This window comes from Megalobrama amblycephala, linkage group LG2 (assembly GCF_018812025.1).
Source record: "Megalobrama amblycephala isolate DHTTF-2021 linkage group LG2, ASM1881202v1, whole genome shotgun sequence".
Classification (NCBI taxonomy): domain Eukaryota; kingdom Metazoa; phylum Chordata; class Actinopteri; order Cypriniformes; family Xenocyprididae; genus Megalobrama; species Megalobrama amblycephala.
In genome coordinates, this window is record NC_063045.1 from 306,520 (window position 1) to 322,592 (window position 16,073).

Consider the following 16,073-nt stretch of genomic DNA (forward strand, 5'->3'; position numbering starts at 1 on the left):
GTACGACTCAAAAAGTCATCAAATCGTCACAATCTCCTCTGTAAATATTAGCATAAACGCTATGCACGGTGAAGTACGCACTCGGGAACACATGCTGAAATCGCAACCGCATACTAGTATACTACTCATGCTACATTAACCATATCTTTCTATGGCAGAAATAGTGAGGGTAGTATGCTAGTATGCGGCTCAAATTCAGCACCAGTGATGTACAGTCGGTGTAGTGTACTACAGTAGTGCACTACATCTACACTGATGGAAATTCAGCGCAGTAACCTGGCGACCTCTAGTGATTAAACTCAAGACACAAATTAAATCAATGTTTGTCAGTCTATGGATTTAAAGGGTTAGTTCATCTAAAAATGAAAAATTCTGTCATTAATTACTCACCCTCATGTCGTTCCACACCCGTAAGACCTTCGTTCATCTTCAGAACACAAATTAAGATATTTTTGATGAAATCCGATGGCTCAGTGAGGCCTGAGCAATGACATTTCCTCTCTCAAGATCCATTAATGTACTAAAAACATATTTAAATCAGGTCATGTGAGTACAGTGGTTCAATATTAATATTATAAAGCCACGAGAATATTTTTGGTGCTCCAAAAAAACAAAATAATGACTTATTTAGTGATGGCCGATTTCAAAACACTGCTTCAGGAAGCTTCGGAGCGTTATGAATCTTTTGTGTCGAATCAGCGGTTCGGAGCGCCAAAGTCACGTGATTTCAGCAGTTTGGCGGTTTGACACGCGATCCAAATCATGATTCGACACAAAAGATTCATAACGCTCCGAATCTTGAAGTATTCACATGAACTAATTTAAATACGTTTTTAGTACATTAATGGATCTTAAGAGAGGAAATGTCATTGCTGGCTATGCAGGCCTCACTGAGCCATCGGATTTCATCAAAAATATCTTAATTTGTGTTCCGAAGATGAATGAAGGTCTTACGGGTGTGGAACGGCATGAGGGTGAGTAATTAATGACATTATTTTCATTTTTGGGTGAACTAACCCTTTAATACATGTATATATAATAAATAATAGGCTATTAAAGTAAATTTAATGAAACTGGCTTGCAAAGATCATAAAAAAGATTAACTGGAATCAAAACATAATTAAAAACTACTAATAAAACAAATTAAATTTAAGGGGGATTTTTGCTTAATTATATTTTTGGGAGGATTTAAGGGAGAGTTTTGTTGTAAAAGTTATTTCCAATAGTGTACTTTCAGTTTTATTAGTGGAACGGAATGATGAAAATGGGAAAGTTTTCACGCAGTATTAGCGCCACCGTGTGGACATTATATGAAGCGCACAAACACTCAGGGGCGTTAATCATTACTGTTACACACAGCTAAACACGCCCACCTGTCGACTGACAAGCGCGAGGGCGGTACTTACGGTTAGAGACACGCCCACTGAACAGCGCCCCGCCCACACGCGACTCGACTCTAGTCATTGCGGATGATCAGCGCGCGCCGCTCAGTCTCACCTGCACGCGACATGAGAGCGCGTCATTCCGTGATATCTGCGCGTGTGTAAAGCTCATGGAGGGCGACGGGTCCGGACGGGCTGCGGGTGATCCGGCAGCGGCTCCCGCGAGGCGTCAGGCGGTGAAGAGGCACCATCACAAACACAACCTCAAACACCGGTACGAGTTCCTGCAGACCCTCGGGAAGGGCACGTACGGACGGGTGAAGAAAGCCATGGACCGATCCGGAAGAACGGTGAGAGAGACATATTCATAAACAAGACTTTAGATTCGTCACACTGCTTTAATATTAATGAGCTTATTATAAATCACTCATTAATAATAAAATAATACATCTTTAACTGGTCACTTAATATTCGTGAATGCGTTATTTATAAAATAATATTAGAATATATAAGAGTAAATCTAACTGTGGAAATGTGTTATTTATGAATAATATTAAATTATTGAGATAAATCTAATATTTTAGTGTTTATGTACGACTGATGTGTTATTAGACTATTTTAATACTAATTTTATTATGATAAATTACTCATAAATAATAAAACATTCAATAAATAAAGCATACATCTTTAACTGGTCATTTAATATTCATGAATGTGTTGGTGTTATTTTATTATTTATGAATAATATTATATCATTAATATTACATCATTGGGATAAATCTAATATTTTATTGTATTTTTTGTATGACTGATGTGTTTATCACACTATTTTAATACTAATTTATTATTATAAATTATTCATAAATAATACAATAACACCAATGCATTCAATAAATAAAGCATACATCTTTGTAACTCGTCATTTAATATTCATGAATGCATTGGTGTTATTTATATATAATATTATAATATCATTAATATTAAATCATTGGGTTAAATCTAATATTTTATTGTATTTTTTTGTATGACTGATGTGTTTATTAGGATTATCACATAATTTTAATACTAATTATATTATTATAATATGATCATAAATAATAAAAAGAATAATAAATCAGAAAAGAATAAATCGCCACAGTTATAAATAAATAAAAAAACAGTTCATAATAAAATAAAACAATGTTTTTGTGAGTTTCATGGATGGCTTTGGGATTTTGCATGATTTTCATATGGATGAAGATGTTTGTGAGGGTCGAGCTCATCATCTGCGGTTAAAAACAGAGTGACGTGGAGATCAAACGCAGCTGTTGTTTTGTTCATCAAACCGGTTCTGCGGAGCCGCCCAGCCCTCGCCCCGCGGCTCCATTACCTGCACTCGCACGCACTCCTCTAGTGACTGCAGGGTGAAATGTGACCTGACCCTTGACCCCTGATAACGACAGCTGCTGTTTTCAGGGCCGTCCAGGGGTTTAGCTTCTGTCAGACCGCTGTTATCAGTCAAATCCTGCAGGAAGTGACATCACGTTTGACTCGAGCAGACACTTGCTGCAGCTTTTGTCATTTATGATTCGTCTGGAGCTTCACTGACGGATATGAACCATTATAGTGCGTGCGTTTTTCTCTTGTTTTCCAGTGAAAACATCCTGAGAACGTTTATGAGAATAAACCCGTTTTCTGAGAAAATATCCGCGATAAAGTCTCACCTTAGAGGCACAAAACTAAATGATACAAGATTCAACTTGATTTTTGTAAGTCAGCTTGTTAAAATTACTTGTACAGCCAATATTATTGGCTGAAAAAATATTAGGATTTAAACAAAAGTATTAAAACCTGAAATAAATCATTGAATACTAATTCAAAATAGTAATAATAGTGTATAAAATTCGTGAGAAACGTGTAGCTTAACAATTAGACAGCCAAAAACATATATATAAATATATTAAAAATAATGCATTCATAATGCATATTATGTGTTTACTGTAGTAGTCTAATGAGCATTTATTTTTATTTATAGAAATAAAACAATTAAAATGATAACATTGTTGGGAAAAACACGCTCATTAGTTGTAAGATTCAACTTGATTTTTGTAAGTCAGCTTGTTAATTAAAATTACTTGTACAGCCAATTTGATTATTAAAAATGTAATTTTGGGGAAATAAATATGAAAACAGGTCTCAATATGTCAGGAAGTTTCTCAAATACATTTATCCTATTTTACATATTTTTAATGGAAAACAAAAAAACTGAATTTTATCAGTTTTATTTTTAAATTATTTTAATATTTGACTTAATAAATAAAATAATTTTCACTCTTAATAATTAGCCTATTACAATAATTTATTCTCTGAGGACAAATCTTAATATCAGGTTTTCTTCCAAGTAAATTGATTGTTTTTTTGTAGAAAATGTGAAAAATAAACAAAAATGGCATTTTTTATTTTAGAGTGCCATCTAAACACTAAAACTGCGGTATATTAAAAGTATGAAATCATATACGTAGGGAGATCGCTGTACATGTTAGTTTAGTTTCAGACGAGCGGCTGATGTAAACGAGTGCTTTGGTTCATCTCATTTTCCATTTCCAGTCAAGTTCGTTACTGTTTAATCGTTTTGCTTTCATTTGAGCTCAAACAGGGAAGCAGGAAGCAAGCGTCAGAAATCAGTTTCTCCTCAAACCTCAGAAAACATCAGGTGTTTTCCTTCAATATCCCCCTGCAAACACCTCATGTGTTTCCTCAATGAAGCCAGAAGACTCATTGTTTGGCGTAGAGTCACTTTCCCTCGGGGGTTTCTTGGAAATATGTGATTCTTCTCAGGAAAGAGAGAGTTTGGGCGAGTCAGGACACATCTTGAGTAAATGCCGTCTGACCTCTTTCCCTTTCCGCAGCGATAACAGACTCCGACTCGCTCGATGCTTCTGATAACACGCCGGACGGGTTCGGCTATTTATAGAAGACAGTTTATCGTAACTCCTGCAAAAACACGTTTGTCATTATAACTGCGGCCTCAGCTAACAAAAATATTCTAGAACGTTGTGCTAATGTTTCAATTCCATTATTAAAACGTTATTTCTGAATGTTCTCGACAAATGTTTCTTCTTGGTATTGTATCGTTCTTCAAACATTATGGGAACGTTACTTTTGAAAGTTCTCTGAAACAAGTAGCAACAATTAAAAAATCCAACTAAAACATTTCACGCTTTTGAACGAACGTTCTATTAACGTTACTGGAAGAAGGTTTGTTCATAACTTTGAGAGAACGTTTCCTCTCTTAGAAATCGAGGTTCTCTGGTGGTTTTGAGGCTGTAAAGCAGCGTGTGACGCTGGAGCGCAGGCGTGCGAGATTCCTTCTCCAGGTCTGTGTTTGTCCATCTGCTGGTCACCGCTGACCCCGTAGAGACGCGTCTGACGCACAAACACCCTGAGGAATCTCAAACATGCCGACGACACGCAGATACTCGCATACAGACTCACAAAAGAGACAAAAGAGCCAGCATGCAAACGCTGCCCTTCATATGCAAACGCTCGTTCACTGACATCACGCTGTTAGACGGACGGAAACACAGTCTGTGAGATCACAGCGACAGTGAAGCTTCGCAGTCTTTTACTGTAAGCAGAATGAAATCACTGTCAGCATGACAAGGTTGCATCAGTTTCGTTTGATGATTTACGCAGAAATCGTTTCATGATCAATGGACCAAAAACTAAAGTAAACACATTTCTGTGTGGGTTTAAAGTTTTGTGTTGCTATAAATATGAAAATTACAGCTGGGTGATATTTGTGCAATATGTAAATGTATCAATAAATATTTAAATGAACATTAAATTATTAGTGAATAAGTAATAAATGGATGCTATTAATATTAAATTATGAAATACCACCAGTATGTAATTTTTGTCAAACTCCTGTCTATAAAACACATTTATTCTGCTTTGAATAACGTTTTTACACAGAAAGGTCGTTAATGGATGTTTTTTTTTTAAATGTTTCATCAGGAACAATCTTACGTTTTGTTTTTTTATCAAACATTGAAATGAAAAATCTTTTATAATGTTTGTTATATTTATGTTGTTTTTTACTATTACTTGTGCTAATTATGTTTATTTATTTATTTATTTTTAATGAAAATAGCCATAGATGCTGATATGGCAATAAAAACAAACAAACAAATATTAAATTATGTTTTGTATTGTACGGTTATATCAATATAGTTAAAATGTTTAATATTAGTAAATATTTAACATTTTTGTTTTTATTTCATATTTAATAACTAAATATTAATAATATTAAATCATGTTAAAAATGTTATACTATATAAATATAGTTGGGCAGTTAAAACCTACAAACTGTTGTCGTTCAGATTAATTAAGCGTATGTTTGATATTTAACTTTAATTAATATAAGCTTCAATAGTTCGATACCGTTGATCACGATATCCTTGTCTCTCGCCTACAAAAGACAGTGGGAATTCAGTGGTCCTTCCTTTTTAACAGGACGTTTCCAGCTCATTTTGGTCAACAGTATTGTGTTGTGGCGTTCCCCAGGGATCCGTTCTTGGCCCGATTTTGTTTTCATTATATATGTTACTCTCAGGTTCGGTGTTTCATAATCATGGAGTATCTTTTCATTGTTACACAGATGACACTACCTTTGAGGAAACAGGTTCTCTTGAGTCACTATTGAGATGTCTACATGAAGTGAAATCTTGGAAGTTGCATAATTTTCTGAATTTGAAGGTTTTCAGGAGCCTGAACTAGATTATTAAATTGGCTTGAAAAATCAACTTAAGCTTATTATTCTTCTTCTTAGACTAAATTTCTAAATGCTACTCCTAGACTGTTCAAGCTACAACCACCAAACTCGGACTAGACCTTCAGACTGATCCGACTTACGGTTTTCCTAAAAATGCTGATTAAACCTGGAAAAAACTCCCATTGACTTTCACTGAACTGCCTTGGCTGATCTGAACATTCCGTCCAACTGTCAAAATTCAAATTCAAACACACAGACTCAATTTAACTGCCATTCCTATTTCTGAGCCATTTAAACTCATTCAATCTATCTATCTATCTATCTATCTATCTATCTATCTATCTATCTATCTATCTATCTATCTATCTATCAATCTATCTGTCTATCTCTCTCATAGTGACCACCCAGAACAGCCTAGCAACCATCTAGCAACCACACACATCACACTGTCAACATCCTAGCAACCAGAGTACCCTAGCAACCGCATAGCAACCACCCAGAATACCTTAGCAACCGCATAGCAACACCTTAGCAACCACCCTGAGTACCCTAGCAACCGCATAGCAACCATCCCGAATACCCTAGCAACATCTTAGCAACCACCCCGAGTACCCTAGCAACCGCATAGCAACACCTTAGCAACCACCCCGAGTACCCTAGCAACCATCCCCGAATACCCTAGCAACTGCATAGCAACACCTTAGCAACCACCCCAAGTACCCTAGCAACAGCATAGCAACACCTTAGCAACCACTCCGAGTACCCTAGCAACCGCATAACAACACCTTAGCAACCACCCTGAGTACCCTAGCAACCGCATAGCAACACCTTAGCAACCACCCCGAGTACCCTAGCAACCATCCCCGAATACCCTAGCAACTGCATAGCAACACCTTAGCAACCACCCCAAGTACCCTAGCAACAGCATAGCAACACCTTAGCAACCACTCCGAGTACCCTAGCAACCGCATAACAACACCTTAGCAACCACCCAGAGTACCCTAGCAACCGCATAGCAACACCTTAGCAACCACTCTGAGTACCCTAGCAACCGCATAACAACACCTTAGCAACCACCCTGAGTACCCTAGCAACCGCATAGCAACACCTTAGCAACCACCCCGAGTACCCTAGCAACCATCCCCGAATACCCTAGCAACTGCATAGCAACACCTTAGCAACCACTCTGAGTACCCTAGCAACCGCATAACAACACCTTAGCAACCACCCTGAGTACCCTAGCAACCGCATAGCAACACCTTAGCAACCACCCCGAGTACCCTAGCAACCATCCCCGAATACCCTAGCAACTGCATAGCAACACCTTAGCAACCACCCCAAGTACCCTAGCAACAGCATAGCAACACCTTAGCAACCACTCCGAGTACCCTAGCAACCGCATAACAACACCTTAGCAACCACCCCGAGTACCCTAGCAACCGCATAGCAACACCTTAGCAACCACTCTGAGTACCCTAGCAACCGCATAACACCTTAGCAACCACCCTGAGTACCCTAGCAACCGCATAGCAACACCTTAGCAACCACCCCGAGTACCCTAGCAACCATCCCCGAATACCCTAGCAACTGCATAGCAACACCTTAGCAACCACCCCAAGTACCCTAGCAACAGCATAGCAACACCTTAGCAACCACTCCGAGTACCCTAGCAACCGCATAACAACACCTTAGCAACCACCCCGAGTACCCTAGCAACCGCAGAGCAACACCATAGCAACCACTTTGTTTACCCTAGCAACCGTATAGCAACACCCTAGCAACCACCCTGAGTACCCTATCTATCGATCTATCTATCTATCTATCTATCTATCTATCTATCTATCAAAACTACTAAACTAAAACTTTCAAACTGAAAACTTTTAAAACTACTTCAAACTTTCCTGACCGGCTTTTTCAAGCCAACTTTTGTCTTAAAACTTTTTTATCTAGTTTCAGTTTTGCTCTCCTTCAGATTCAAGTAAAACTCTTTTATCTTGGGCGAGTTCACCTCTTTCTTTGGTGTCCAACTTGATAGTTCTTTGAAATTTGATAAACAGATCAATTAAACAAGTCTTGTTTCTTTTATTTAAGATCAATAGCAAAGGTTAAACCGTGTTTGTCCTCCAGTGATCTTAAAAGGATTATTCATGCTTTCATGTCTGTAAAACTAGATTATTGTAACTGTGAAGCAAGTATTGTTAAACCGTCTTCATCTGGTTCAAAATGAGCTGCTGGACTTTCAACAGGATAGAGAACAGAATACAGAATTGATTTTAAATGATTGATTATGGTTTATAAAGCATTGCTTAGTACAACTTCTTCATATACATAAACCATCTCGGTCTCTCAGATGATCCTAGGACCAGACTGAAATTGAGTTGGTGTGTTTTCGTCCTTCAGGTGGCCATAAAGTCCATCCGTAAGGAGAAGATCAAGGACGAGCAGGATCTGATCCACATCCGGCGGGAGATCGAGATCATGTCGTCGCTCAGTCACCCTCACATCATCACCATATATGAAGGTGAATGCCGCATGTGTTGTGTAACCGGATCGCTGGGATTCTTCTGTCACGCAAACCTCTTTGTTCTCATTATGTAATCAAGACAAACCCCAAAAAACGCTTTAGTGTGCTTCAGCGCACCACAATTACACCCCGCTCATTAACATAACGCCTCATTAATGCCGTGTCAAAGAAATATTTCATTTCAGCTTTATTTCAGTTATTTCAGAAATGTTTTAGATTCAGTTAACGATAATAACCCTGACCTTCACTGAGAAAATGTGGAATTATTTAGATTTTCTTGTGTTTCAGTGTTTGAGAACAAGGACAAGATCGTGATCGTGATGGAGCTGGGCAGTAAAGGAGATCTGTACGACTACCTCAGCGAGAGACAGCGCATCTCTGAGAGCGAGGCCAGACACTTCTTCAGACAGATCGTCTCGGCCGTCCAGTACTGCCACCGCGTGAGTAACGCCACACCAGACGTCATTCACACTAGAGATGACGGTATATATCGTGATGGTGATGATAAAAAACGTCTATCGTTAGAGAGCATGAATGACACACTAGAGCGGGACGTGATTGATGTTAAAAAGAGTTCTTAAGCACAATAAGCAGTGAAAAAGATGCACAGAAAACCACTTCTCATCGCAAATTCACGCTTGAATGGTTGAATATATAAGCAATTATGTCAAAATGCCCATCATGTGGAGTATTAAATATGTAACAGCTGGTTATTTCTCGAGTGAATGTGAACAGTTAGGTGTAATCCGGATGTGAATCAGTGATGGATCCCTGCGTTTGGTCTTAAAGTGACAGCAGCCTAATAAACCTGCTGCTCGGTGTCATTAATGTGAATCAAACAACAGAGGAAATAACTGTTTTAGCTCTAATAAGAATACATTTATATTTAATTCATACAGTATTTTTACATCTGATTATTCAATTTCTGCTAAATAAACCTTTTGTACCTGAAAATTTTAATTTAATTTAATTCATGATATTTGTCATATTTGTAAATAGCATAAATACTGCCATATATATCGATACCGTGAAATAAAATGTATTATATTGTGAAATAAGATTTGTCAGTTCAAACATTAACTGTTCTAGTCTCAAAAATATTCAAGTCATTTTAGTATTGAGATACTATTATAGTTATTAATAATTTAAGTTAGTTTTCATTTGTTTAAATGTAGTTGAACTTTTAGTCATTCGGTTGTGTTTCTGATTTTTTTTCTTAGGTTTTTTTATTAAATATGTCTATATAGGTTTTATTACTTGTAGTTATTTTAGTACATCAAGTACATCAATGCCATGGCAACCAGATGAAATAAAATAAGTTTAAGATGTTAAATATTTAATTTCAGTTCAAATGTTTTCTGTGGCTTTGTTTTGTTTTAGTTAATTATAATAACCCCGATATATAGTCATTTTCTATTGTAGTTTAAAATACAATCAATGAAATATTTTGATTTAGTTTGATTTCAGCAGATTTAAGCTTGTGTTGATGCTATAAAAACTAGTATTTAAAAGAATATCAGTCATAAAAATTTGTCAGAAAAACGTTGTTGTCAAAGCTATATATTATATATATTCAACTAAAAACAAAATGAAAACCATTAGAATAATTTTTGTTACTAAAATTAAAATTAAAAAAAGCATTTTATTTCAGTTTCCAAAGCAGCATTTCTAATTTTAGTTAAAGTTGAAGTATTAAAATAACAAAAATTAAAACTGGAATAAAAATGACTAAAAACTATATAGACAAATAAATAAACTAATAAAAATGGTTTCAGGAAGATGTTCGTTTTCACTGTCCGGCTTCACAAATATCTGTGAAACCAAAGGTCAGCAAGACTAAATATTAGTCAGACGTCATGTGAGCATTTCTCATAGTCTGGAAAACTACCCAGAAGGCTCTTGTGTGCTGATGAGGGGTCGGAGAGAAACCCACCAGGACTTCACTGTGACACTGAAAGGATTGCATAACCCGCATTACCCTCCGCATGGCTGCGCAGCGTCTGAACAGATCTAGAGAGACAGTTGGGTTTCAGACAGACGTTCACGCTTGCACACGCTAATGCAGGAACACCCAGCGCTGCCTTCTACCAAACCCAAGCTACGAAAGAAACGCCGCACGCAACTGTTTCAACGGTCTGAAATGTCCGTGTGAACGACAAACACACCCAGAAGATGGTTCTCTCAACGTTAAGAACAAACATTCAAAGTTATCTGGTCAAAACTTTAGCACAAAGATTTATAGTTGGACATTCGTCTAACATTTTTTTGTTTCAGAACGTTCAGAAAACATTGAAAAGGAAAGTTCCCATAATAGAATGATCAAATTTGAATGTTCCCCAGATCGCATAACCAAGAAAAAACTTTTTTTAAAACATTCAGAGTGTTCAGAAAACATTCAGAAATAACTTAATGGGAACGTTAAAACATGTTTTTGTTAGCTGGGTGGTTAAATTTCAGTTTAAAGCAGTATTTTGCATGCCAACATGATGATAACGTTTCAGAAAGAAAGAAAGAACATCCCGTTATAGGCGAGGTGGAAGCGTCTTTGTTGCGATGTTAAATGAGGTGAAGGGACACGCGGTTCGCCCTCCTGCAGAGAAACACAATCATGCATGACTGGAATTCCACACACAGCTCAAATGCTCCCGCCGCGGCTTTATTTGTCACAGGATAAAAGAGGGTCGTGAAGCAGGTGATAACGCTGAACTTGTTTTACAAACTGCTGTGCTGTCATTGTTTGGAAATGTTGAATCATTTCTGGAGCAGAAAATCAAAATTTTGGGGGATTTTGGAATCTGTTTGTGTTTAATCTGAAAGTGTTTAGGAGTGAAACTGATAATAAAGCGTTTCTGTTGCTCAGGAAATTCCCTCCCAACACCAGGAATCTTTAGATATCCCTTATCTAGGTGTTGCATCATTTAATAAAGCAAGAACCCACAGTTATTTTAGTACAAAACCCGTGATGCACTCGAGTAGCAATAATCTTTTATAAAATAACACCAATAGCAATATAAAAACAAGATGCCAATGTAAATAGGTAACAACAATCAGAATAAACAGTTCTTCATTAGACGGTTTGCGGTTAAAAATGGCACATTAATGTAGACCTCAACTGACCACAAGTGCAACGGCTCTGAACGTAGCTCATCTAGTCAAAATTAACCCCGTTTTACAAAATAAATAACACAAAATACATTTACACGACAACGATGTACCAAAAAAACGAAAATTTTCCTTTGCGTTTTTCACATACGGATAGCAATGTCAAAATGATCCCCATTCACACGGATCCCGAGAACGATTAAAAACGCTGTATTCTGCTGCCAGGTCAGTAGATGGCGATGTCACTTTGTAAAGAAACACTTCGTGCCTATAGACTGAACACGCATGTGCATGACATCACAGTTGTCACAAATTCACGTTTTTGTAATTTACACCGAGACGATAAATGGTATCGTTTTCAAAAAATTGCACTTTAAAACCCATTTTCAGGCCCCCAAACCATCATTGTCATGTAAATGTATGGCCAAAACGCATAAAAAGTTATACATTTTTAGTTGAAAATGCTGTTTTGTAAAGTATCTCTCTGTTTTTTCTAACAGAACGGGATTGTTCATCGTGACCTGAAGTTGGAGAACATCTTGCTGGACGACAACGGGAATATAAAAGTATGTTCAGGAAGTAATTAATTTTTAATTTGTAAGGGTTTTACACCTAGGTCAGTGCATGAATGAAGTCATTCTTCAGTCTTCAGACGTTGGGAACTTTCTAGACTTTCATAGTCAATTTGAAACGTTATCTCTGATACTTCTGTTTTCCCTGGTATTATTAAACAAGAGGCCATAAAACAATCACCCAATCGAAACTTGCATGAGATAACGGCATAAATCTACTTTCAGTGTATGAGCTATAAAACTGGCACAGGGTGAAAACCACTGTCTGCTTTTCAGATCGCTGACTTTGGGTTGTCAAACCTGTACCAGGGCGATAAATTCCTGCAGACGTACTGCGGCAGTCCTCTGTACGCTTCCCCGGAGATTGTGAACGGCAGGCCGTACAGAGGGCCGGAGGTGGACAGCTGGTCTCTGGGCGTCTTGCTGTACACACTGGTTCATGGAGCCATGCCTTTTGACGGACAAGACCACAAGAACTTGGTCCAGCAGATCAGCACCGGAAACTACCGCAAACCCACCAAACCATCTGGTGAGGCCCTTGTGAAACAAAAGATGCAACCGAAACTCAAGTGACCTCCTTTGAAACGAGACACAGAACTGGTTTACTCTGTTTGTCAAAGGTCCAAACTTAGTAAACCAACAATACCATATAGCTGTTTTATAGGTAGAGCTTATCTATTCCTAGCAGATAACGTTCTGAATTGTGTGCTTGCCATGTGTTGACCTTGGCAGCCTCATAAATTTGAAGTCAAGTTCACACCGACATCAGCTTTATTGCTGGAGGTGGTCTAGTCACCATGTTGTTGGCTGCAGTAGCCTTTTTCTTATCATTGAAAAATCTCTCATGGCTTTCCTTTTTGTCCCTGCATATAGCAAATCACAGAAACTGCCCAGAGTAACATGAGCTAGTCTTGCCAAACCTGTTCCTGGAGGCACACCAACAGTACACATTTTGACCAATCTATTTCAGAGGGCTGTTTCATAAAACAAGTTTACCAAATAAGATCTGATTATTTTGAACCAAATCAATTGACAATAAATCAGACTTACTGAACTAAACCTGGATTATTTGGTAAACTTGTTTTATGAAACGGGCCCCAGGTCTTGGAGTCTCTACTAACAAGCTGATGAGTTGAATCAGGCGTGTTTGTTTGGGAAGAGTTGAAAATGTGTACGTTTGGTGTGTCTCCAGGAACACAGTTGGGAAACAATGGATTACAGTATCTTGCATGTGTGCTCACATGCTTCATTCCCATTAGTAGTCAGCATACTATATTGTTGGATCATTTGCATAGTTACATAACACTTTGAAACTGTGCCACATCGCCGGCATCGCATTGCCAACTGTCTGTGACGTTGTAGACTAGGGGTGTCCAACTTCTGGAGAGCCACTTTTCTGCAAAGTTTGGCACCAATACACCTGGCTGGGAGTTTCTAGTGATCCTGGAGACCTTTATTAGCTGGTACAGGTGTGTTTTATTAGGATCTGTTGGAAGGTGGCCCTCCAGGAGCAGGATTGGTCATCCCTGTTGTAGGCATTCAATGCTAATCCTCCTTGTTGCCCCACAGATGCATGTGGCTTGATCCGCTGGATGTTGATGGTGAACCCTGAGCGCAGAGCTACGCTGGATGAGATCGCGGGTCACTGGTGGCTCAACTGGGGCTATCAGCTCCCTCTACAGGCTCAGAATGAGACTGCAGCTGTGCATCAGGGGCCGGGACACGTGGCCGCTGCGTGTCAAACCGGCGGTCCAACTCGCATCGCAGACTGGCTACGTCGCACCTCTCGTCCTCTTCTGGAAAACGGTTCTAAGATGCGCTGCTTGTTGCGGACAGGTGGGGCCGCTGGGGGAGAACCGGTCCAGCGACAGCGCTCCATACGCAGGTCGCGCAAAGAAAACAACGTCTCGCAGACCATGCAGGAAGCTCCTCGCCCATCTAAAGGCATTCTAAAGAAGCGGGGGAGCCTAAAACAGAAAGTGCCCAGTGACTCCCAGACTACACCCTTGGAGGAGAAAAGCCCAAACACATTGGCAGCGTCTGTTCCACCTCCACCTCCTAAAGGCATCCTGAAGAAGCCTTCGGAAGGTGAGTCAGGCTATTACTCCTCATCCCCGGAGAGCTCCGGACAGACTCTTGGGAACCTGTCACCTGTGCAGCACCGCAAGGGCATCCTCAAACGCCATGGCAAGTTTTCCGGAGGCCTGCAGGAATTCGGCTCACTGGACCAGCTTTCACCCTCCTTACCCACGGTGGTCAACAGATCCCGACCGAGTGGAGCGATCAGTGAGGACAGCATCCTCTCCTCAGAGTCCTTTGACAGACTTGACCTACCTGACCGCGAGATTCCGGTCGCCCCTATGGAGCGTCCAGCAGGGGGACGGAGGATGCGAGGATGCGTGTCCGCTGACAATCTCCTCGACTTGAGAGAGGACAGGCCAGGGACTCAGCTCCAGGGACACTGGGAAATGGACATAGCCTGCTACCGTGCAGGAGTGTCCGATAGCGTGTTTTCAATCTCTGACTGTGAAAACGTCACTCAGACTTACAAGCAAGCCTTGAGAGCAACTGCAAGCTGAGATGAACGACGACTGTGAAGTGCAGAATCTGTCCGAGACACGACGCAAGTCGTTGTGCTTAGAAAGTTAAACAGGTTGGAAACAAGGAAAGTACTTGGAAGCATTCCTGAGCAATGCCAGACGAATGCTGGTATGGGAACAGTTTCAGGCCAGGCAGGAAATGGGTCTTGACAGAGGACAGGAAGTCCTGTGCGTCAGAATTGTTTAGGACACTCATTTCATTCAGAGGGAACAGCAGTTTTTGGTGCATTTGCAACATGTAAAACCGCTGCTTTTATAATGAAGACTTAATTTGAGAAAAGTGCCTTTTATTTTGTCAACTGCCCAAATGATGAACAACTAACTTGATATCTTTTGAAATGTTTGTGACTTTTACATGAGTGTTTATTAGGGTGTTGGCTAGTCAAAAAGTACCAAAGATCCATTGTGAATTTAGACCATCTGTTTGTTTTAAAGGTGAATATTGGTGGTAGATTACGAAAATGTACAAGGATACATACAAGGAAACCCAAAAGGTGTCAAAATGCAAAGATTGACTTAAGCGCTCTTTTCCTGCCAATTTCTGACTTCTACAACATGCCATTAAATTGTACAGAATTCATGGGCATGACGGATACAGTAAACTATTGTCTGATTATGACTTTATGTAGTCTGCAGATAGGAGTGCTTAAACTGCTTCCACATCTGCATTTATTAAGGATGGTAAAGTACGGCATGACCTCGCAGAATAATTTTGAGAAATGTGTTGAAATGGTGGGGTTTACTGTTCAGGGAATCTGGATGTTTACTTCCAATTGTAAAGGCAAGTTAAGAATGGGAAAGAATGATATTTCATTTGTTGCAATGATATTTGTCCATTGGAGCAGCAGTGTGATCTTTGCTGGGGTTTCATGGCTCGTGATAATCGAGGTTATGAGGTGTTTTTCTTCTGTTTGGTGTCATATTTGTTTGAGTTACTGCATGGTTACTTGCCAAAGTGCCTGATTTATCTGCCCTGATGTCTCTTTGAATCAGTGGACCAATAAAACAGCACAAATGAAGTTGAAAACATTGTCTGTTCTTGTGTTCGTATCATAATCTTTTGAAAAATAGTAAATGACTTTATCGTAGATTGTATTCCAGTTCACATTTATACACTATAGTATGCGAGAAATGTGTTGC

At 39.2% G+C, this 16,073-nt stretch overlaps 1 protein-coding gene across 1 annotated transcript; it reads left to right on the plus strand.

The window, feature by feature from the left end:
• Nucleotides 1-1,153: 1,153 nt before the first annotated feature.
• On the plus strand, nt 1,154-15,960 carry nuak2 (NUAK family, SNF1-like kinase, 2). Its single transcript, XM_048181892.1, has 6 exons — nt 1,154-1,732; nt 8,536-8,656; nt 8,948-9,099; nt 12,262-12,327; nt 12,610-12,862; nt 13,903-15,960. The coding sequence occupies exons 1-6, from the start codon at nt 1,553-1,555 to the stop codon at nt 14,910-14,912; spliced, it is 1,782 nt and encodes a 593-aa protein (XP_048037849.1). The 5' UTR covers nt 1,154-1,552; the 3' UTR covers nt 14,913-15,960.
• Nucleotides 15,961-16,073: the final 113 nt, after the last annotated feature.